This window comes from Epargyreus clarus, unplaced genomic scaffold (genome assembly GCF_041222505.1).
Source record: "Epargyreus clarus isolate Ecla_fem2 unplaced genomic scaffold, WU_Ecla_fem_2.2 ptg000019l, whole genome shotgun sequence".
Lineage (NCBI taxonomy): Eukaryota > Metazoa > Arthropoda > Insecta > Lepidoptera > Hesperiidae > Epargyreus > Epargyreus clarus.
The window spans coordinates 7,121,586-7,147,365 of NW_027332227.1; the positions used below are offsets into that span (position 1 = coordinate 7,121,586).

Consider the following 25,780-nt stretch of genomic DNA (forward strand, 5'->3'; position numbering starts at 1 on the left):
GGCTTATAAATGTACACATATCGCTGTTCTAGTGATGTGCGGCTTTTAATATTTAGTCGATTACGATAAATTGTTTAAGCTTTGTTGTGTTATAGGGGTGACACAGAACTTAATTAGAACGAAATGTTATTTATGTAAATGTAGTTTTGCATAATTAAAATAATTTTGTATTACAAAATTCTTTAATATTTTCTCATTGTTTTGTATTCTCAAATGATACCTAAATATTTTGAAATATCAAAAAACCTCAATTACTCAACTGAGATATTACCACTCCTTTTAAATTCCTTTTGTAGTTACGTGAAAACTTAACGATATCGTGACAATATATTTTGTAAATTGCTTAAAAATGACACAATTTTATTTATTTGTGTGGATAAAATAATTTAAACAGTACAACAATATACTTACCTAAACTATTATTTTCCTCAAAATGGAAGTGGAACAATTAATGTTGACCAATTTTTAACAATTAGTTTTAAACGCTCCGATTTCAACTAAATAACTTTCAAGAAATTAAAAAGGGAGAATGAAAACCAACGACCTTGAGCTGTAGGACACCGGACATGGGGAGAAAAATTATCGTCTACGTGTTATTGCTAATTGGTAATATCATTATCATCAACCCATTACTGTCCCACTGCTGGGCACGAGTCTCCTCTCAGAATGAGAAGGATTAGGCCATAGTCCGCCGCGCTGGCCAAGTGCGTATTGGTAGACTTGACACACCTTTGTGATTTTTTTTTGTAAATCTCTCAGGTGTTTTCTCTTCCTCTCCTCACGATGTTTTCCTTCACCGTTTTAGCAAGTGTTATCATCGTTAATAAGAAGTTTGGATATTAACGATATCACATTTTTATAACGTTACATTGAAGTAATATGTGACTCATTTGACACTACAGTTTAAAAACAGATGCGGGTAGGTGAAGTGGGGACGATACCTTGGCGGCGCTCGAATTAACAGAGAGCGACATCGGGTCGGAGACTTCAGCAAGAACAGTCGAATAACGGAGATACTTGTGTAGTTATAATACTTCTAATCACTAGTGTGAACTTACTTACGTATAGTTATTATATCGTTACTCTGTACCTTTTATGTGACTATAAGATTACACGCCTTCAAGACCTTCAAGATGACTATTATTGATACAAGTGATTATTAATTTCTAATACGCACATAATTTCGAAAAATCAGAGGTGGCCTGGGATTTGAACCTCGAACCCCTCGATCGAGAGGCTGAGTTTCTTAACACTAGGCTATCACTGCTTTTTGTTTTTGTTTTTTGTAAAATTGTCATCTACCCGTTATTAATAATTGGAAAATCTGCGACAATATTTATGTGAAACAAGATGAAAGTTTTATATGAAAATCTTGATGTCCACTCCATAGCCTCTATAATCTTTTTGTTATAAACTATTGCCTATAGGAACCTTATCAGCTCCAATATCGTCTGTCACGTTTTCAATTGTCGGGGATGAATCCGGGAGCTGATAATCATAATCGAATCCTCCACACTGGATTTAAATGAGGTGATCAATCAGGGCGCAAGGCTTAGTGACAGGAGGGTGGAGAACAACCTCGCCGATTCATTGTATTGCTTAAAAAACTAGACAATCTCTTTAAAGGTAGAATGAAGTTATTGGACGGGACTTAATAAAAAACTGTTTTTAGCCCTACTATGGTATTTTCTGTGTTAAGGGTGCCATACACACACACAAAGACGAATACGCAGATACACAGACCCAGAACCGAAATCTAAATTTATCATTAAGATGTTTGTCTGACCGGGGATCGAACACGGGAAACGTATCACATGTTGACCACTCTGCCATGCGGGTCATTATAATAACGGTCGTCATTGAAAACTAGAATGAGCTTCAAACGGAAAGCAATTAAAACTTAGTTTGATAAAGAATTCTAGGCTACGAAGTTTGATACTTCTAAAGCCTTTATTAATAATCAATCTATCCAATTTTTACCTATCTATTGAAGAAATAGTATCTTGTCTTGATAAAGATCGAATTACACTGATTTATATGAATCCCACCGTTAAGTATTAGTGTATTTAGGAAATACAACTATATATACCGTTTTATGTTAAGTAGCAACGTTCATTGACTTACTTAGTCGTAAACAAGTTAAGAGAAATTGGGGTATTGTCTTTATTTATTAATAGTGTAATAATAGATCAAATCTAGAATAAAGCGTTTTAGACAATATATGTTATAATCCTGTCATAATCGTAATATCAGGCAATATTAACTTCTTTGTCGGTATATTTGAAGTTATTCATCTTATATATAAAACGAGCTTTTGCTCGCGGCTTCGCTCGCGTTCGAAGTAATATTTCCATCCCCTATTTTATCACCTTGGGGGTAGAATTGATCAAAATCCTTTCTTAGCGGATGCCTACGTCATAACATCTACCTGCATGCCAAATTTCAGCCCGATCCGTCCAGTGGTTTGGGCTGGGCGTTGATAGACCACTATGTCAGTCACCTTTGAGTTATATATATTTAGATTCTCGTGTCACATTGTTAGTTATCGTACTCCTCCGAAACGGCTTTACCAATTTTCACCAAATTTTATATACATATTCAGTAGGTCTGATAATCGGCTACTATGTATTTTTCATACCCCTAAGTGGTCAGCTAGTTTTTTATACATTCTTATTATATTTTTTACAAAGTTGTATTTTAGCTGGATTGACATTCAAAAAATGCTCTGTAAAGAACCTATTTTGAATTTAAAAAATAATCAGTTTGTTTCCTTTTTAAGTAAAATATTCAAAATTAAATTAATTACCAAACAGAGCAAAAATAGTTAATAAAATAATACGATCATATGTTACAACAAATGTAACAAGAATTATATGTGTTGAAAGAGGAAAACTAGAGCAGGTCGCACGGAAGTGGGGTAGGTCAAAGCAGGTGGAGCTTAGCGATATTTACAGGATTTGGGACCCCGGGAAAACGAGAAATACAAGTATGTTTACGAATTTTGTTTTCTTTTTTGTTAATTAATTAGTAACATATTGTATGAGGATATTTGGGTTTGTTTCGTTAGTTAATTTTATACATATATCTTTCGTTTTTTAACCGACTTCAAAAAGTAGGTGGTTATCAATTCGGCCGGTATCTTTTTTTTTATGTCTGTACACGAATTACTCTGCCGTTAGTGGACCGATTTTAATAATTCTTCAGAAATATGTACTAAACCAACATTTATTTCAATTATTTTTTACTTTGTAGCGACATAGAAGTCGGTTGTATTTTTTTGTTAAAAAAATATTTTTGCAAAATATATCCAAAATTTCATTATTATAATGAATTTATTAAAAAAGCAAGCGAGTTATTCGCTTTTTACGGACTTAATATTTGTTTAAATATTTGTTTTCTAAAGACTTGGTAATATTATTTTATTTTGTTATACTATTTAAAACCATATAATTTTCATGACAGGTCCAGTATGTAAATTTGATTGTAATCTGTATTAATCTTCAAATGTACACTAAATTAAACGAAAATAGTAACATTGTCTGAAAAATTAGCTAATCTCACTGAGAACAAATTTAATCTTACAATTATGCTCTTAAATTCTTAATACTATTACAAAGAAAGAAGATTGAGATTGTTTAAAACGATAAAGATGCGCTGACAGCTTAAGCCGGTAGCGTCGAAGTTACTTTTCTTTCAATTTTCATTACTTGAAGGTGGTAGAACCTTTTGTGGTTCGACTCCGACGGCACCAGCGCCACACCTATTTGTGGCTCATAACAGCAGTGTTAAACGCTGCTGTGTTCTGGTTTGAAGGATGTGGTAAGGGAGACATATTTTTCCGAGGCGTTCCAGCTAAGTCCTCAGGGGTAGCGGCGCATCTGTGGCCGCCCTCAGGTAGGAATATCTAATCCTATCTGGGGTCGATTACAGCTGTCCATGGGAGGCAGTAGCCACTTACCATCAGGTGGACTGCATGCTCGTCTGCTACTCCAATATTATAAAAAAAAAGAAAACTATACACATAATACTCATTATTCCAAATCATCTTTTATAAATCTCACATAAAACTCCAACCCAATCCATATCATATCTAATGGAACTGGAAAACGCGTTTGAAAAAAATAACAAGAACTTTAAGGTGTTAATTAATGTTATAAATTACCCTAGCACAGTTCTTAGCTTCACTTATCACATTCTTAAAAATGAAAGCGAGCAAATTCTTTTCGTTATCAGCGCACGTGAAGTCATTGACACTATTTGGGGTAACGTATCCGCACTAACATCGTAGAAAGTTATTTGTATTCAAATTAGGTTGGAGTTGCCGCACTGGGCCGAGTGATCGATGTAAGTTCACTAATTGATGCCTAAACCCTTCGTTTATACAGTTTAAAAGGTGGAACCTTTATGGTTCATCTGTACCCTTAGGAAGTTTTTACGTTTTGACAAATATGACTGTTTTGGTATTTGTTTACGTATTGCCCATACAATTTCCAATCAACGCCCCTAGCGGATTGTATCAGAACTATAGTGTCAGTAACATAACATTAAATGTCTTTATTGACAAAATGGCGCTTTATGTTTTGTCTCTCTTTTTTGCGAACATGTGAGGCAGACAAAGGACTTGAGCACTTACTTATTGTTACGTTTACTCAGTCTACTAAAGCAAACGGAACAGAATAATGGATTGACTAAACGTAACGTAAAATTGTGGGATGTTTTGAAAACTCATGATAAGGGTACTGCCTCATCAGCATAGCCATTTCTATGTGTGAGCAGATCAGCGTTTTGGTGGGCGTGGATGCCGGTTAAGTTACTTAAGAGGTCTCAGTCCACAAGAGTGCCAAAGTCTTCAAGCCAAAGTGCCTTTTTCTATATAACGTTCACTTTTTTTATAATATAGGAGTAGCAGACGAGCATGCAGTTCACCTGATGGTAACTGTCTACTGCCGCTCATGGACATCTGTAATCAATCCCAGATAGAATAGAACAGATAGTACCCACCTGAGGTCGGCTTCAGATGCGCCGCTACCCCTGAGGACTAAGCTGGAACGCCTCGGAAAAGTATGTCTCCCTTACCATACCCTTCAAAACGGAACACAGCAGCGCCTAGCACTGCTGTTATGAGGCAGATTAGGTGTGGCGGTGGTGCCGCCGGAGTCGAACCACAAAGGGTTCTACCACCTTTAAACACTTCACTTGAGATGTCCATGGCTACTTACCATCAGATGGACTGCATTTTTGTTTGATACTTCAATCTTATACAACAAACCCTGGTATTTATAAAGTATTCTTGTAATAAATTAATTTTCTCTATTTTTAAATTAAAGATGAGGTAAAATAAGTACTAAAAAGAGCAATTCGGTAAATGCTGTGGAAAGTGGTACATGTACTATAATTGGCATTTAGTAAAATGAATTGTAGTTAAAAAAAACCTTTTTGTATGAAAATGTTTAGTGCATATCATAAATGCAAAGTTTATCTGATTAAATATAAAGCTAATGAAACTAAGTAAAAGGCAGCTGTTTTAATTAAGATAAGAAAGTTACATTTTGACATTCTTTACACAAACATTACACATTCGTTATTATTTGTCACTTTCATTTTCAATATTTATAACCAACTTAATTAATGTGTAACCAAGCCAATTTTTATTCCATCCATCCAAATATACTTTTTTATTATTTAATATCTTTCACCTTTTCACTTTTTTCTTTATCTTTAATTACTATCAGCCGTATGTGTTTACTCGCGAAACTATCCAAGATTCATATTCTGACACTCTTGTGTAGACTCCAGGATACACCGGGTTTGCGCATTTCTCTCCCCAAGATACTATTCCGATGAGTACGTTCTTAGTCACCAAAGGTCCACCTGAGTCTCCTTGGCAGGCGTCCCTCGGCGGATTGTTTGCGCTTGCACATACCATCCCATCTGCGATGGATGCTATACCCAGATATGACCGTTTACACGACTCTTTAGGTACTATGTTGACCTTAGCAGCTAGGAGTACATCTGATGGTGAACCTTCATACTGAAACATATCATCATCAATCATCATTACTACATCAGTGAAGCAGCTTTAAACATGTTGTAAACGTGGACGTGAGAAGCTCTTGTCATTTTTTTTTATTTATACCTAACGCAGTAAGGCAGAACCTAATAAGGCCTAATAAGGCAGACGGGCTACCTGGTGGAAAGCAGTCACCGTCGCCTATGGGCATTTGCAACACCAGAGTTGCCAATGCATCGCCGGCTTTGAAGGAGAGCTCTTTTTGCACAATTTTTCGTTTTGATCATCCTCTAAAATTTCGTAGAACAGAAACCATTTTGGGGATATTTAGTTTTAAGTACATTCGCACTTGGAGTGCTTAAACGGAGGACCCCTTCAGACCCCATCAATAATTATACCGTCTACGTTTATACTTCAGACCAAAACGCTATGTTCATTTGGTTACATGTTTGGTTTGTTTCGCTACATCATCTCGAAAGTGATACACCTCTTTCTAATATTTATCAGCTAATATGATATTTATGAAAAACTAAGTACTTTGCAGAGGTTATTTCGGGTTCTTAGTTATTTCGGGTTTGAAGTTGTTTGTGGAAGTTACATTTTGGACTCACCGAAACAGTTCCAAATCCTGACACCAGGGCTTCCGTACCATTCGGGAGATTAAAATTCTTTGACGCAATGTTTATAGCTTTAACACTTTTACTAAAGCTCATGTCACTACGCGTTACTAATAACGCGATATCATTTTCTAAGGTTGCTGAAGTATAACTTTCGTGAATGACGATTCTCTTCAGATCATAAGATTTGCCGCCAGATAAACGATATGATGTCCCAACAGTCACTCTTAGAATGCTTGGATCGGATATATATCTGAAAAGAAAAAAAGGATTTAGATTGAATTACATCTAATAAGTGGTCAAGGGGAACAGTGAGAAAATCTACACGTCTGAAAGTTCTTTATCAAAGGTGTCTGTAGTTTATCAATCCACACTTGAAAACACAAAGAAGTAAATAATATTCTGTCAAACAATGTTTTAATATAATAGAAATATATATATTTTTTTGCGCTTCAGTTCTCATCAGTACCCATAGTATGAGTTTTTACGTTTTTACAAAAATGACTGTTTGGTGTTTGTTTACTTATTTGCCCAAACATTTCCAATCAGCTCCCCTATCGGATTGTAACAGAACTGATTGGGACTATATGGGAAATACGTCAACAAATACAAAAGCAGTCATTTTTGTAAAAACGTAAAAACCCATACTAAGGGTATTGAAGTGGTGATTCCATGAACATTTAAATTGCCTTTAAACGTGATTGGCCTTACTCAGTACTCATGACGATTTTTAAAACTTTAAGAAACTTCTTTTGATCAACTGATAAACAGTCTTTTAAGCATTACAATTAAGAGTCGTAGATATTACAGTTGATAAAAATAGTTCTAGCGTGGGTACGGTATTACTCCCACGGAAGATTTATTTATTTTCAATTTTTCGTTATTAGTTTTACAAGACAAAAATAGAAACCGAATCATTCAAATTATGAAGGATAAAAAACGACTTATTTCTAAATTATATCTTATTTTCTTATGGTATTTCATTTTATGTAGGTAGATAAAATATAAACTTACATAAAATTAAATACATTATCCCTTGGAAGCCTGATAATTTGAAAGAAACTCAAAGGTTTGGAAGGTTTGATAGGTTTCAAAAAAAGGTCATATCTCAGACAGACGGTGACTGAACCCTTTATGGTTCGACTCCGGCGGCACCACCGCCACACCTATTTCTGCCTAATAACAGCAGTGTTAAGCGCTGCTGTGTTCTGCTTTGAATGGTGTGGTAAGGAGACATCCTCTTCCGAGGAATTCCAGCTTAGTCCTCAGGGTAACAGCGCATCTGTGTCTGACCTCGGGTAGGAATCAAATTTTCCCTGGGATTGATAACAGATGTCCATGGGTGGCAGTAACCACTTACCATCAGGTGGAATACATGCTCGTTGGCTACTCCTATATTATAAAAAGTAAAGGGTTAATGATTGTTATGGTCATTATAAATGAGAGTACTTACGTAGTAACACAATGTGCAGCAGTCAGCAAGGTCCTGGAGCCGATGACAACAGCACCACACATATGGGCCCACCCTGTCGAGACTTTCCTCCGTAATGACGCCTGGTACGGCACCTCAGTTATATCCACAACATACCCATTCACGATACGAGATTGCGTGACCTCTTGTGAGATAGTTGCCGGCAAACATCGTGTTGCTACGAAAAGCGCTGAATAGAAAAATAATCATTTGTTTCAAATATTACACTAATACAATCGAATAATTAAATATCAAGATTATAAATATTGCTACCAATATCGAAACAGATTGCTTTGCGAGATTTTTTTACATATTGGGAATTATTTCAAAATATATTGGAACTTATTTGTTTAAATCAGTAACTTCACCATTAAGTTTTAGATATTCACAAATGTACTCACTACAAAGTAAAATTGCAGATACATGCATCTCGGTTAGGAAAATAATATACTAAGCGAAGAGTAGATTTGAGTGTCTATAATATATGATCAGTGGATAAGATATAGATATTGTTTTTGACATACAAGATCAGCTGGTTTTATCTCAAACTATAGAATTATAGGTAGGTGCTGATAAGAGATAGATGTTTTCTTAATAACCTTGCAATTTGTTCGTAATATTTTAAGGTATTAGATTTACCGACTTTAACTAATATTATTTGACTAATAGAAATAATAGTTACAGTGAAAGTAATAGTAATAAATCATTTAACATAAAAATAAATTTCACGAGTTACTTCGGACTTTTTTCAAAATCTTACCTATTTTTTTGGTATTTTGACCAGAAGAGAGTAAAATATACGAAGTTTACCCCATATACCTTTAGGTTTAACCGTGGCTTACCGAAGAAACTGAATGATAAAAAACGTGATAATTTTAATTCGTTCATTCTAATAATATTATTGCTATCTAATAAAGTTATAGGTTTGGCCCACAAGTCATATACTATTAATATTTTTGACTTTGGAAGTAGCTAACGAAGATTCTTCTTCTTGATCACTGTCACTACATCTGCTGTAATCGTCCCAAGGTAATATTAGAGTCGTATTTGTTTCGCTATCCCGCTTCAGCAGTAGCAGTAGAAATAAATAGTATATATCTATACTAATATTATAAAGAGGTAAAGTTTGAAACTTTGATTGTTTGTTTGTTTATTTGTAGGGGCTAAGCTTCGGAAATTCTGAACTGACCATGAAAATTCTTTCACAATCAGAAACCTATTCAGGAGTGCTATAGGCTATATTTTATTATGATTGAACAAAAAGCGGGCGAAGCCGTGGTACTGCTAATATATCGATATTGTTAAACTTGTTGCATCATAACTAAACAGGGAACAACCTAATTGTGTAAAAGTGAAAATTCAATGGGCATCCGAAACGCATTATTCGCCGGAAATAGAAACTAAACAAATGTTATACGTAACGTTACATTGTAATCACTTGCAAATATATACAATAAAACAATTAGTATTTATTTACTTCCAGTTGATTTAAATGTAATTAAAGAATAGTATCCTAAACAGGAGAATATGTAGCCTATAAGTGAAAATAGATGAGGATTTTGAAAATTCGTCCTTAAAATTTCAAAATCTTAAAAAAATTAAAGGAAATGAGAAAAGAACGGATGAACAATAAAAAGAAGAGAAGATATAATTTAAAAAAATGTAATTAATATTTTAGAGTAGGTAGATAGGTTCATACCTAATTATAAAAGTAAACAAGATTGTTATTTACAAATGTAAATCTAGAGAACATGAAAAGGATATTCTAGAATTTTTATAACGAAAATCAGTTCATAGATTTACTATGAAAAGGCGTGGCATCCCATAAAACATATGCCAAAATACGACAATTGTACATACGCGACCGATATAACGAGTATGAAGCGATGAATCAGCTAACCTACTCTTATTACGCTGGCTACATAATGACTATATAATTTAGTATCAATATTGGCGATTAAGCTACTATGTGAATCCCATTACGTACTTCCCACGAGTCGTGTAATTCATAAAGCCGTGCACCCACTGGCGAACGTAACTGTAACAGTTTTAGTTACTGTAACTAAAAACAATACTTTGTACATTGTAAGTAAATCGCGAGCATGCCGCGACCGGCTCGCAGTGAGTTATTTTTTAACGTAAGAGTAGCAGACGATCATGCAGTCCACCTGATGGTAAGCGGCCACTACCGCCCATGGACATCTGTAATCAACCCCAGATAATATAGGATACCTACCTGAGGTTGGCCATAGATGCGCCGCTACCCCTGAGGACTAAGCTGAAACGCCTTGGAAAAGTATGTTTCCCTTACCTCACCCTGCAAACCAAAACGGGACAATAGCCTTTTAACACTGTTATTATCACATGAGTGGGTGCAAGTCACTTGCTAGACGTCGCGAGCGTGCAACATTAGAACACGTTACTGCATCGCTTCGGTTACAGTTACAGCTCGGTAATTAGTACCCAGCCTTACGATTTTTGAGTTGGGTACGTCGATAAGCAAATCTGGAATTACCAATGACGTGCTTTGTAAGTATTTTCTGTGGTAGATAAACATATTATATTTGAGAACAGATAGTGAATGTACCTACATAGATGACTCATTCTAAATATTCTGTTTTACAAACAATTGTATAAACAAAAATAATATGTACTCGTAAGTAATAGTGATTGATAAATGTCTGTCTCCTTCGGACTTGGATGGTACTTCTATTAGAGACCTGTTAAAGCCAATGAAGACCTGTTCCACGTTGCGGTGGCAGTCGGACTGCAAAAAAAATATTATACCAACTTTATATTATAGGATTAAAAAATGAGTATACAGGTTTGATTACAAGTGGTTATTGGTACTAATGGTCAACTTTAATCAACGCCAAATAAAATTGTAATACTACCTGATTCAGCCTCAGACGCATTGCAGTCCTTGAGGACTAAGGTATATTTCATCATCAACCCATTACTGTCCCACTGCTGGGCACGGGTCTCCTCTCAGAATGAGAAGGATTAGGCCATAGTCCACCGCGCTGGCCAAGTGCGTATTGGTAGACTTCACATACCTTTAAGATTTTTTTTTATAAATCTCTCAGGTATGCAGGTTTCCTCACGATGTTTTCCTGCACCGTTTAAGCAAGTGATAATTAATTTCTAATACGCACATAAATTTGAAAATCAGAGGTGCGTGCTGGGATTTGAACCTCGGACCCCTTGATCGAGAGGCCGCGTTTCTTAACCACTAGGCTATCACTGCTTTTAGTAATATTGAGTAAACTCTATATTCGATTTTTGTTCAGATAAATACATTTATTCTTATTTCATATTTCATTTATTGTGCTTTGGTAACTCTCTTTTTCAGCATAACGTTAGAACAAAAAATTCCCGGAAAATTTCGACCTATTTTCCGCTTCCTTCGACGGCCTATAAAATTTCTCGGAAAACTGGTTTACGTCACCAAGATGACTTCAAAGCGAGCGAAATATTATATCTACGTTACATTGGAACTTTCAAGAAAATGATTCTCATTTAATTTCATTCAATAATTTAATGTTTATCACACTTCGTCATAATTTCATTACAAAGGTACTTTGAATTACGTAGGTACTGTATATATTTATTAATATTACAAGGACTGTTAGTCTGTATTCCGAAAAGTATTTGGAGACAGACTTTTCCGAGGCGTTCCAGCTTAGTCCTCAGGGGTAGCGGCGCATCTGTGGCCGACCTCAGGTAGGAATATCTAATCCTATCTGAGGTTGATTACAGATGTCCATGGGCGGCAGTAGCCACTTACCATCAGGTGGACTGCATGCTCGTCTTCTACTCCTATATTATAAAAAAAAAGTAAATGATTTAAATACCTGTAACTACGGTTGAAAATCTTTATTTAAAAAAAAGCACCGCTCGCGGCGTCGCTCGCGTTATTGCTTTTCTAAATTAACTTATTTACATTTAAATTTAAATCAGTCTTACACTATATCTTATGTATAAAATTCTCGTGTCACAATGTTAGTTACTGTACTCCTCCGAAACGGCTTTGTCGTTTTTCACCAAATTTGCTATGCATATTCAGTAGGTCTGAGAATCGGCTACTATCTATTTTTCATACCCCTAAATGATAAGGGTTGTTCACCCTTAACATTTTTTCGGGTCAGCTAGTAGTATATAAGTTTATAATGTGACATCTATATGAAGTTTCAAAAATCTTTATATATATATATATATTTCTTATGTGCGTGTGTATGTCACTGAACTCCTCCTAAACGACTGGGCTGATTTTGATGAAATTTGTTGTGTGTGTTCAAGGGGACTTGAGAATGGTTTAGATTCACGATTTAGTCCGTGGGAAAAGGTTTTTTTAATTAATTTTTAATTCGTAAGTAGTTATAGCATCGGAAACTATGCATTTGATCAAGTGATGATCTGTAGCAAAGTTGTTGCCCACGAGGGTTTGGGAGTTGGTAAGACCAATTTTCGACAGATGGCACCGCTGTCATTCCAATGCAGGTACAAATTTTCCGTTTTTGTATGTCATATTATTTCTTTAAAATGTGGGCGAAGCCGCGGGCAACACTAGTGTATATCTAAATTTTAAACCAATGTTGTGGTACCTACGTGCGGTATTATTATAGCAAGTCCCTATTTCGCTAATCTAACCTACCTATTTGATAACGAATTGTACAATAACATAATTATCCTAAATATAAAAATGTTACCAAATTATTATCAACAATCGTTCGTAGGTACCTAAGTATTTATTTTCCTCAATAACTGTAACAAATAACGCCTTATTAGACTTTAACGTGGAATTTTATTAGCATTCAACATAAAGTGTCCGAAATAATATTAAAACACTTCCAAATTGAGACATTACACTTTAAAAGTGCCGTTCGAATGAAACATGAATCCTGTCCACAATTTTGGATTATTACTTGTTCGTATATAAACTTGGTGGCCATAAAAACGTGCAAATTATATTAATAGCGATTTAATATGTTACAGTCGTTGGAGCTGAGGTTTTATCGGCAATCAACCCGATGTCCTGGGCTCAGGAAATTTATGGAAACATTAAAATCGGATTGAGAAGCATTCGGTTATGTTCTACCAGCACGCGCCGATCCACACTTTGGTTAGATTACTAATCTCCATGTTTTTCTCATAGATTAGTAAAGATTACTCACTCCTCACAAGAAAATGTAACTAGTTTTGAGAATTGAAATTGTAGCATATTTTTTTTCCACGTCTCCGTGCTAAAATGTCCCTAAAATATTTGAAATACTTATTTATTGTTTATATTAATTACGCAGTATTAGTTATTAATTCGTAATTTTTCTCTGTAAATGCTTTTATTTGTCAAGAATTCAAAAAAATATGTGACAAATCAACCTTTTGTGGCTTCATTCAATTTCAAGGCGGCGAAGTATCTTTACTAATCTATTAATTTTTTACGCACTGTCTGATGAATATCGAATACTCGACCCTTTATTGTTCCATTGCTTATCACGGGTCTCCTCTCAGAATGAGAGGGGATCAGGGCATAGTCCATCGCGCTAGCCAGGTTATGACTTCACAAAACCTTGAAAACATTTTATTTTCAGAACTCTCAAAGTACAATTTTCCTATCAATCTTCTTCACAGTTTAAGCAAGTGATCATTAATTTCTCATACTCAGATAATCTTGAAAACTAAAAGTAACTATATATTTTATTAATATTGTGTTTACGAAAAACTCATGATATTATCAACTCATCACAGGCAACTTTATTTTATGTTAAAATCATCAATTTTTTTTCTGGGTAATGTAACACTTACTTATAATTATTAATTTATTTACTTACTTTATTCCTGGAACGAATAATAAATATGCGTACATACGCAATAAGATACTTTCCATTCTACTAGGCATTACGGTATACGTTCAATTAACATATTTTTATTCGTATAAAAATACGCTTAAGATACAGCCCTGTGCTGCCATCTATTATCAAATAGCTAAGACCGGCTGATAAGACTCGTGTTGTTGACTGTGTTATCGGCGCGTTCAGTGATATTGTTACTAACTACGCGATAAATATTAACACGTAGGTAACTTGCATGTTTATTATACCTAACACACGAACGTGTGTTTTGATATTATACTTACGATTTATTTATGTCGCGAAGAAGAGTATTAAGAAAAATCCTTAGTAAAAAAATATTTCGTACAAAAACATATTTTTGCATTATGTAGCTAAACGGACGAAACTGTTATTTCTATGCACATTATAACAACAAATTCTAAAACTGTTCCAAATGCAAATTAAGTGGTAAGAATTCAGCTAGCTACTGTATCAGTAATTTCTAAGTATACTAATCAGTAATTTCTAATCAAAAATTCGAATACTTTTTTACAGAATTTTTGACGCAGTTCATAAAATCAATAGATACTTCCTTCTTCCTTTTTTAAAGATTCAATGGAAGATCTTGCCCACATAAAGCTATACTGATTGGTTAATCATGCGCAGTTTGCTAATACGGATATCACTCGAGGATTCTCAGTGTAGGTACCTATGTTGCGTAAATAATACACGTGCTGTGTACTGAACGCAAATAAAATTGCGGTATTGTGTTCATTTTTTCCGCTTAGGATTCAATGACAACTTGATTATATCGGTGCCTAGGTTGTTATAACACTGTTAGGTATTTAAGATAAATTTATTTTCGGCCGCATTATGTATTACTTATTAGTAATTAATTACTAAAGGGAATTTTAGTGGGATTTGGTGAGTATTATCGATTTGTTAGTATGAAACTTTGCCGTAATTGTACTAATATGGAAATATTTCATCATATTTTAAAAAGGAGGCGATTTTTGCATAAAAAAATTAAATATTTTTGTGTTTGGTTATGTTATTTTTATCAAATGATGCGTACATAATAAATTCTATAACTAAAATTACCGCTGTAAAACTTTTGATTATGTAACTATTTTTTAAAAATATAAGTTTTTATGATCTTTAATGGTTATCACTTTACTTTGACGTAATCATCGCCCAAGCGTTACGAAATTAAACCCGCTATTAACACCGATAAAATAACATTTATTCGTAACAAAGTAGCCCCAAACGTAACAAAAACGTATACAGAGGGTAATAGGCTTATTGGAGATAAGATAGCGTTCGTTAAATCAATGGAGTGCATGGGAGCCAGCGCCCACGCAGCGCATACCGTAGGGAGCCAAAGACCTTTCGCTTCCTGGATCACACACATTCAAATCGTAGACCGAATTGTACTCGATTGTACCGGTCCAGTCCAATTTATGTACTCAGGACTTGTAAGGCAGCTTTCGTGTTGAACTGTTCGCGCTTACCTAGAAATGTGTTGTCATTTTATTATTTTGAGGTTACAATGAATATTTTGACAAAAACTGTAATAAATAGATAAGGAAGTAGTGACATATAACACTAATAATGGTGAAACTTAATTTCTATTCGTATATTAATTTAATCTAATTAGTTAAAAAATAAACATAATATAATAATGCTATTATTTGATCAAAAGCTATTTAGTTTCTTTGATTTTCTTACTAGTATGTAAGTTATTTAACAGTAAGAAAAATAAAAATTGTTTTATGTGGCTATAATGGTTTTTATATTCATTATACTATAATTATACTAGGATGATACAAAAAGCTAGACACTCAGTGCAAATTATAATAAATATTCCTGTCATGCTTGCATTTAATGCATTTAATTCTACCAGTACCCTTAGTATGAGTTTTTACGTTTCGACAAAAATGACTGTTTTTGTTTTATATTACGTATTTCCTATATATTTCCAATCAGTTCTGATACAGTCTGCTAGGGGCGCTGATTGTAAGTATATGGGCAAATACGGAAACAAAAACAAAAACAGATATTTTTGTAAAAACTCATACTAAGGGCACAGTACCGACCATTGACGATTAAAGTTACGTCAACGTAGTTATTGCTGTTCTAACAAGTATATAGCTGTTGTATAAAAACAAAGATCTATTGTAACAACAACGGGATTGCTCAAACAAGTGCCGTTTACACTTGAATGACGTGACGAGGCGACGTCAGATCTGCTACAGGGTTAAGGTTACAATAGGAAGAATAAGCTATTAACTGAAGTATTTTATACACGAAAAACAACATTAACTAGTAAGAAAACATTGCATGCGTCATGAACTAATTGCAAAATAAGTTGTTTGAATTTTCTATTTAATTTTGGAAGGCTGAACTGGTATGTTTCGAAGAAGGACACCAACGCCACTTTAATTGTGCCACTTGTGTTTGCGTGGAAAATTGGGGATGACGACTAACTTACATATAAGGTGGCCACCTTAGTCACCTTAGTCACCAAAACAGTCATATTTGTCAAAACATGAAAACTCATGGTAAGGGTACAGGAGTGGCGACGTAACTGCGATAGTATTATAACTAAATTGAAATAAAAAGAATCGTCAGTTATACAAACTCTTAGTGTTACTGCCTTCCAAAATTCTTACGCTTAATTATTAGAAAGATCGATATATATTTCATAAAATATTCCATCTATGTTTTATATTTATTAGGTATATCTAGTTATATTAGAATATAAATATTGCAGTAGGTATGTAATTGTACTTTTAAATCGCCTTAACCCGTAATCTGATTTCCTCATTCTCGCATGCAAAATCAGTCACACTCGAGAAATGTGTATGCGAAGCATAAAGATTCTTACAATATTAGAAAAGCATAAAAAGGCGTCGTTTATTACACCACATCACGCGACTGTCGCTTACGTAGAACACGGTTAAATATATAAGATTTTCTAGTTCTATAAATAGGTGCATTGTTTTAACCGATTTCAAAAACAGCACTAAGTGTTTGAAGGTGGTAGAACCCTTTGTGGTTCGACTCCGGCGGCACCACCGCCACACCTATTTCTACCTAATAACAGCAGTGTTGGCGCTGCTGTGTTCCGGTTCGAAGGGTGTGGTAAGGGAGACAGACATTTCCGAGGCGTTCCAGCTTAGTCCTCAGGGGTAGCAGCGCATCTGTGGCTGACCTCAGGTAGGAATATCTAATCCTATCTGGGGTTGATTACAGATGTCCATGGGTGGCAGTAGCCACTTACCATCAGGTGGACTGCATACTCGTCTGCCCCCCCCCCCCCGCCCCCCCTCCTATAATATAAAAAAAAGTTGTTTTTATTTTTCTGGCGATGGATAGTAGTTTAGAAAGTACCCAATCGCTTGATGGGTGGGTAGGGAATACCTATGTGATTTTTATTTAGTGGCCCACTTTAGCGTTCACTTGGCACATGTAGAGCTTCTGAGGTCATTACTAAACACATCCAATTACTTACTTATTAATTCATTGGACTCATTTGCATGTATCTACGTGCAGCTATATGTCTCTGGCAAAATATTTTTTGTCATTGTAAGAAAACAAGTTACGTAATATATTTAACTTCCAAAAATCATAAGTTACTTTTCATCAACTGGTAATACCTTCCATAAAACCGTCCGTTCCATGTAAATCGATTTTCCATTTCTAAAAATAATCGTATTATTGTTGTTCGCAATAACATATTCATAAACGGTTTCCATTTTATTGTAAGTCGCGTGGCGTCAGCGCTGCTCAACCGTGAAGGACGAGTGGTATCGGTGATTTGACGGCCGACTTCTAACCGCTCGGACGCGACCAGTCTAAGTTAGAAGCGAAGCGTGAAAAATGTGAAGTCAGTTTCGAAACAGGATGTTTATTACACATGTTTATTAGAACAAAAACTGTATATTGTAATTTGTTATAGGTTTTTTTCGTTATTTATGAAAACGAATACCGAATTTAAGTCATAACTCAAAACAAAATAAAGGAGAAATTCAGCAATAAATTAGAAAATATTATTTAAGTTCCAGTGTTTATTGTTTTTCGACTTATCGGTGTTTTAATAGGACACACAGACACTCGTTAGTTAAACCTTTTTTTTATTACAAGAAATCAAAATTTACTTTTAGTCCATGTCATAAGCGATAACAGGGAATATGCTAATGACTTGTTATACCTTAATTAAGTTCACTTATTATATTCAAACAATGACAATTAAAAATCGTAGTCACAATACACATTACGATATTCTCTCAAGTTTCCATTGGTCGATTAGATTTATTAAATATAGGGGACCGCCGTTTAAAGTGGTAACATGAATGACATATAAATATTTAAAACATTAACTATGGCAAAGTACAATTAACGTAATGTTCAATGCGTAGGTATGGAATTCATGGAAGTCATGTTCATCATAATATGAAATAAAAAGAAAATGATCTTCATCCCAGAAAAAAAATTGTTTGTATTTTTAACGCGCTTTTATTACCTTGGGTTGTATCTACGTATGTATGTAATGGAGTCTTTGAACTCGATTTTTACCCACTTTGAACGGCCCGATTAATTAAAAATTTGGAACAATTATCAAGAACCGATGACACTACACGATTTTATAATTTTATCCCATTCTCCTCATCAGGATCGCCAGGAATCAGGATTAACGATTTTACTTGTGTGATTTTAGCGTGGGTTTTAGTTTTTAAACAATAATGTGAGACTGCTTGATCATTTACTGTTTAATTTAAAAAAAAACTCTATAATTGTTAATATTAAATAACTTAATATGAGCATTAGGTACTCAGAATAAAATAAAGCTAATCAAGAACCGTCAAGGTAAAGTGAAGATTTTTTCGAAAGTTATACTGACATGTGCGTTTACAAAAAATATTTTTTGAGACATTTTTTACCTTGTACCACAATCCAAATCGAGTATCAGATGTCCAACAAGTTGTTCGCGTTATCATTATTGCGACTTTAGTGGACATTATATTGACAGTAATTTGGCATTTCGGTCATATCATTATTCTGCCTAATTATGCAATGCTACTTCATGTCGGAATTAGTGTTATTAAAATAATTTATTCTGAAGCATGTTAACAGGGATAATGCGCGGTTCCGGTAAGGAAATGTTGTTAATGTGAAGCGTTAAACCTCGTATGTTTCGTAATCCGACCTTAGACAAGTTTGATAGAGATTTTCGTAATCGGTGTAATGACACAAAGTCAGATTTATTTTGACTACCCTATCTACTGCTACCCTAAGATTGAGGTATTATATTTGTGATGGAAAGGCGTGGTCAAGCTTCCTCATTTGAAACATTTCACTTTAGTCTCTAGGATTGGCATTACTCTATGTCCGTCCTATTTTTTATGAATCTGAAATATGCAATCTTCCAGATGGTAATTGGTCATTGGCGTACTTGGGCTTGTCCTAATGATGGCAAATAGGATTAAAGTCCTGCCTGGAACTGTACTTAAATGCTTTTGCCTTTGATCCCTGATTATCTACTAAGGACTGGGCGCTTGTGCTACTGAATTAGACCTGCAAATGCTTCTACTTCATAAAAAGATCATACACAATCATTGTAGTTTATACATATGTATATCTGTTTACTTCACTAATTGTACATGAAAAAACAAGTAGTTGATCATAACAATAGATCTTTTTGTATTAAGTGTTCTTGATCTAAGATTAAGATTAGCTAATCTTGTGATTATTGATCAACGATTGCATATAATCAGTGCTTAGGAAGACCATGTGTTGAATATTTATGTGTCTTTGTTCATTCTAACACGCCAATTGTTTGTTAAGGCTTCCTGTTTGTGTGCGTATCCAAATTAGTGACGTTTTTTATGTTTATTTGAATAGAAGAATATGAATATGAATTTAGATGCCGCTCATACCGCGTTTTAATTGTAAGGATTCTTTTATAGCGACCGACAGAGTGACAGACACATGCCTTAGTAGAAAAATCGTATTTAAATACTGTGATGTACAATATATAATGTATAATGTATACAATGTATTTTAAAATATACAATATAATGTATATTAACGTATTTATATCTACTGTGATGCAAGATTGAAGAAAAAATATGATATTGTCTGCCATGGCCCGTTATTTAAAACAAGTAGAGTCCGTAGATAGAATTGAAACTTAATTTTGAAAATCTTCTCTACTATTATATTGCGTAGTGAGGGCTGGGAACATTTTTATGTACTACTTCCAAGTACGAATTTCACAAGTCGGGGAGGACTGGAGCTACTCCATATCACTGTTTCAATTCGGATTATAAGAGGTACGGGTTGGTGGCTAATCCCTGTCGGATGTTTTACAAACCTGAGACCTGAGACCACTGACAAGATTTAATTATAGCTACCGATTAATGATGACAACCGACATCGAAGGGTTGACATGCCTTCCGAATCATGGAGATATCGAAGTAGTTAACTGCGATCATTTTCATTCATTCACTTGTAGATCAGTTACGAAATACTACAAACCAATATTCGCTTCTAATCTTAAAGTCAAAATAAGTATACTTTTTATACGTCTTCGGCTTCATTTTTATATTCTAAGATTTTATTACGAATTCATATGACATATAATAAATAATTTAATCTAATTAAGGTGTACGTATCGCGCGATATAATACAGTAGTGCTGCACTGCTGCTGTTGAAACTGATGTGACCGTGGTGCTGCCACTATTGAGCCACTAAGAACTCTACCAGTTTTAACTTAACTCTAAGGTTATTTAAGATCTAAGTATAAAGGGAGAGAATAAAATTAAAAAAGTATTAAGTAATTGAAGAGAAAAACATGATCTAATTAAGCAATTCTATCTTTCGCATCCCAATTTGATGCAAGTGACAAAGCTTAAAAGAAATGGGTCAGACACTTCATAAACCAAACGCCATTTTAAGTTTCGTATCAAAGCTGAATACGGACGCCCAGCGCTCAAGTGTAAATGAAAAAATAATTTTGTTATGTTGCTACTGTACTTCAATTTGCATACAGAATTGCGATTTTCATGTGAAACTGGGGTTCTTAGTGAATTATTCGAACCACTGGAGCGGCGATTTCCTATTTATGGCTCTGCCATTGTGTTTATTCGTACCAAGGTAGTGAGCGTAAAGAAATACGTGTTAGATAACTTTGACATTGCGACTACGATGTGTTTCGACTTTGCGCTTTTTATTTAATAATTTTATTAAAAATATTTTCTTTAAGAAATTACATAACATGCTGTATTATTGAATAAGATTTTGTTTGTACTTAAGTTATACTTCCAGTGTTCATAAACACGTGGAATTATTGCTAGAAAGGCCCTAAATTATAAACGTTTTAAAATTATCGTTTTATTTAAATCGATAGTTGGTGACGCATGCACTACTTAAGGAAATTATAAATAACTCACATTTACAAGCTAGGAGAAATCTGAGAAAATTTTTTTTTGAATAAGATTTGTGTACGAGTAGTAATAAAAAATATATGTGATTTTTAGTTACTCCCTATTTTGTTATACTTAAGGTATTTCAAAGGCAGGTCTGAGGTGCAAACTCAGCTTCAAATGAGACCCACATAATATGTACATATGTGGGTCGAAGTAGGTCAACATCCTTTAATTATGCTAATTTAAAAAGGTGTTTTCACTGCATAAACAATAATGCGTTTTATAGATATTTCAAAACGCACTTCCACGGCCTATGTAAAAAGCCAATACTATATAAGAGTGCCACAAACTATTAACTTTTTAATAAACTATGATCAGAAATGACACGATTAAGCGTACTCTTTGTTTTGTACTTGCAAGGTGCCTAGATGGCCCGACGTACCTTCACCTGCCACACAGTACAACTAATTAGTCAGCCAATGATAAGTGACGTCCTCGATCGTGCAGTAGCAAATATTTATCTAGATATGTGACTAGATAGTATTGAAAGTGGTACACATTTACATACATATGTTTATATGCGTAGGTTTTATTTGAAATAGTTCTTTTATAAAACTAACTACATTCGCAGCAGGTTTTACCTGAAGCTGATCACAGGTGCGTTGTAACTCCTGAGAACTAGTAATAATAATAAAATTTATGTCAGACTAGGTTTGGTTTATTGTTAGTATACAGTTTAAGCTTAACTAAGATAGTCGTCTCATACGCCAATCAGCCGGCACAAATATAGGTGTAATATGAAAGACATACTTATCTGCGCGTTCCAACTTAATCATCAGGACTAGCAATGCATCTGTGGCTGACCTCAGGGAGGACTCTAATCTTATCCGAGATTCACTACAAATATCCATGGGCGGCTGGAAACATTGACCATCGGGTGAGGTTCTCGTTCGCTCAATATTAAAAATAATGCGTTTATAGAGCGGTGCAGTCTGTAGTTTACGTGGTACTTGCATTAGGTTTCGCTATCTTCTGCGCACACGTTATGTGGTGCATGTCAGCTGCGATGTCTCCTCATACTATCACGCTATTACCACGAGATCAATTTCTAATGGAGCGCAGTGTACCGTTTAGCTTGTTAGCACATTTTGTGAATATTTATCAAATAAAGATTATTTTTTTGAAATTCGTTTATGATTTGTTCACTTTCAGTTTTTAAGTAGAAACAGATGTTAGTTGGTTTTATTCAATAATTATTGGTTGGTAATATTTAGACTGATTACCACATTTCAGTTTGCTTCCCGCTAAATATTTTTGGGTGTTTATTAACTCAATAAGATTTTACTGTAGCCACAGGAAAATTCATTATGGGGTTATGTGAGTCGAAACATCATATAAAATATGAAGAGTTATTATTTATTTTTGTAAAGAAAAACATTCAAGTAATTCAAATTAAAAATAATATAAGTTTAAATAAAGTAATTTGACCATTGTGTGAAACCAATGTGACCATTTATTTTAGAATGTAAAGCGTTTTTGTCCGTCCATCCTTTCAGTTCATATTATAAAACAACAATACAAGTTTCTAACGTTAAGTGACAGTCGGTATTTACATACGTGTATGTAGAACATCGTTGGCACCACACGTTTTCTATTTTTCAATCGCTGCGTTCCGCCTTTCGATACTTTCCTACACTACACTGCCGGTTTGTTTAGACCTCTTAATATTGTTAGGGCGTTTGTCCACCGCCGCCGTCACCGGACCGTCAGAGAGAACAAGATTATTTCAGGCCGACTTTAATATGACGTGACGGCGATCGATTGTCTACCGCGACCGAAATCGCCGGTTCAACCGCTGGACAAACTAATTCAGCTGACGGCAGTGTGTGGACAAGTTCAAATGTGTTGTATATTGTCGGCACATAGGCCCGGCAAAATCTCGGTTGCTGATCTAGCGGTCGCGCAGATCTACATGAAATTTTGGCAGGGATTGACGGTGCTCGGGTGACGGATGTGGTGGACACGCGGCTATAGTAAATGTTACCGCTACTTAGGCGTCGTCATCTCGTTGGTGACGGCCCAGTGACGGCGGCGGTGGACAAACGCTCAAAGCGACGTGTTTGTACGTAATGAGTGTCGGAGGAATGTGAGGTTAGGGGTCTGGTGTGGCTGGTCATCGAAGCGCCTGGAGCACGGACAATGGCCGCTCGATCACTACCACGTTCCCAGCTCATTACGTATTTAGTTATCTGTACAAATAAATAAAATTGAACGTCTGTCTGTGATGCGAAACTGCCGTTGCTCATATGATATTTTCATGATGATTTTTGCACATAATAATAAAATATTTAATTAGTTTCATTGTTTTCGTTTTATAATTTTGATTTGGCGGGTATGAAAAAAATGTCTTTAAATTTGTACGAAATAACAGTGGAAAGGACTGAATCGATTTTAACAGGACTTTCATGGATAATATAAGTGCCATGGGTTTTACCTAAAATCTAGAGTTTTGGTATTCAATTTATAAATCGTGTTACTAGAGCGCTGGTAGAGTCACGCGACACACTTTTAGTGTAAAGGTCCACCCCGTCCACCCTCAATACAGAATAGTACATAATAAAAATCGCTATTTGCCATTGATACCCCTGATGACTATGTTGGAACGCGTCGGAAAAATTGTCTCCACACTGTCTTATTAATACAACCAAGTATACAACCACCCAAATCGGGAACTGAAATTTTATTAATGGCTGTGAATTGAACCCGGAACCTTCTGTGTGTTAGATTGGTATGCTCACCGCATCACGCAAAACATTTTGTCCTCCATACATCATGCTTACCCAACTCTATCATAATATAAATATTTCTGCAATATAAAATTCCGCACAGCGAGAGTTATTTCTTATAATGTAACCCGCAAGTAATGCAGTTATGCAGTTAAACTGTCAAGCTTTAAATTACTGGCTTAATGGCTCTATAATATTATAATAATGGATTTAATATATCACGGACCACGCTAGCCACAAAACCTTTCGTTTAATTCAAATATTTACAGAAGCCTATTTATTTTAATATGGTTTTATTTTATATCAATTTTTTAGGATGACATTCATATTTAAATCTGATAATAGTTATATTGATAACTAACGGTACGTATATAATATATTGACAAAACCTTTCCGATTACGTATAAACTAACATTTAAATTTCTTACTTATTCGTAAGTTTGCCTACTTGACTACACTTAACATCATAAATTTAATAAGTAATACACAAATTAACAATATCCAGTAATCCCCAAGAAAGACTTCCCAAAAAAGAAGGATCTTTATGTATGTATATAATAGTATGTATGTATAATTGTACTCGTATATCTTATTCTTTGGCAAGCCCTGCAACCCAAACGGCTTGTCAGATTTTAACACCTGAGGTATTATATCATTCGTCTGAATTGTGAAATATATTTTTAGGCAGTCAGACTCCTGTTTGAATAATTCTCTAGCTAAGGTTCCTATCTTAGATTGATACATTCTTTGCCTAATCGTGGAAAGGATTAAACCAATGTGATGACGTAACTTAGACAAGTTTTTGCAAATGACTTATGGGGAGCGCAGCGAAGGTAATTACAACATATATAACTTATACTGTAATATTACAAGGAATAAACTTAGGTGTAGTAACTGTAACTAATTGAATAAAGACAAGGTCGCGTATATTTTGACTAGCACAATTGTCGAGGTGTCGATGAAAGAATAGCCGTGCAATCCGTAAACAACTGCCCAAGGCTAAGATTGAGTGGTTTAAACCGTAGGGTAGACTATCATTTATAATACATATCACAAGTATTTTTCTGTGATATTTGTAGTTGGTGACACCAAAAACATATACAATTATTCTAATACATATCACAAGTTGTGTAATATTTGTAGATCACTGAAAATTGGTATCATTCTTTATAGTTCAGCTGGTGGTATCAGTGTCACACATTTGACTCTGGTATGTTTTTGATTAGAGGGCTGGGATAGCGGATAGACATAATGCTTCACAACTTAGTTATAGAATTCAGGAAGAACTCCAAGCTTCTTTTTAGTTTAATTACTTGTCTATAAGCGGTGGTAATCCCTAACCATAGAGTTTACAAAGTATTATCATTTCATGGGCTACACAATATTTGCCACTACAATTTCTTAAAAAAAATACACAGCTAGGTACTATAATACCTTTAAAGCATTTCTTACAAACTACACTTTACTCGACGTTAATTTTGAACTATGAGACCTCAATATCACCATCGTCATCATCATCATCATCAACCCATTACTGTCCCACTGCTGGGCCCGGATCTCCTGTCATAATGAGAAGGATTAGGCCATAGTCCACCGCGCTGGCCAAGTGCGTATTGGTAGACTTTACATACCTT

At 34.8% G+C, this 25,780-nt stretch overlaps 1 protein-coding gene across 1 annotated transcript; it reads right to left on the reverse strand.

Moving 5' to 3' along the window:
* Nucleotides 1–5,505: 5,505 nt before the first annotated feature.
* LOC140750200 (trypsin delta) lies at nucleotides 5,506–23,082 on the reverse strand. The gene is made up of 4 exons (XM_073083614.1): nucleotides 22,978–23,082; nucleotides 8,081–8,288; nucleotides 6,622–6,880; nucleotides 5,506–6,031 (listed from the first exon to the last, which is right to left on the reverse strand). Exons 2-4 carry the CDS (start codon nucleotides 8,140–8,142, stop codon nucleotides 5,729–5,731), a joined length of 624 nt encoding a protein of 207 aa, XP_072939715.1. The 5' UTR covers nucleotides 8,143–8,288; nucleotides 22,978–23,082; the 3' UTR covers nucleotides 5,506–5,728.
* Nucleotides 23,083–25,780: the final 2,698 nt, after the last annotated feature.

Excerpts from the sequence above, each read along its gene's own strand:
- LOC140750200 (XM_073083614.1), bottom strand. The coding sequence starts at position 8,142 with ATGTGTGGTGCTGTTGTCATCGGCTCCAGGACCTTGCTGACTGCTGCA. Across the intron at positions 6,881-8,080 it reads GCTGCACATTGTGTTACTAC|ATATATATCCGATCCAAGCA; the intron begins GTAAGTACTCTC and ends TTTTCTTTTCAG. Across the intron at positions 6,032-6,621 it reads CAGGATTTGGAACTGTTTCG|TATGAAGGTTCACCATCAGA; the intron begins GTGAGTCCAAAA and ends GATATGTTTCAG.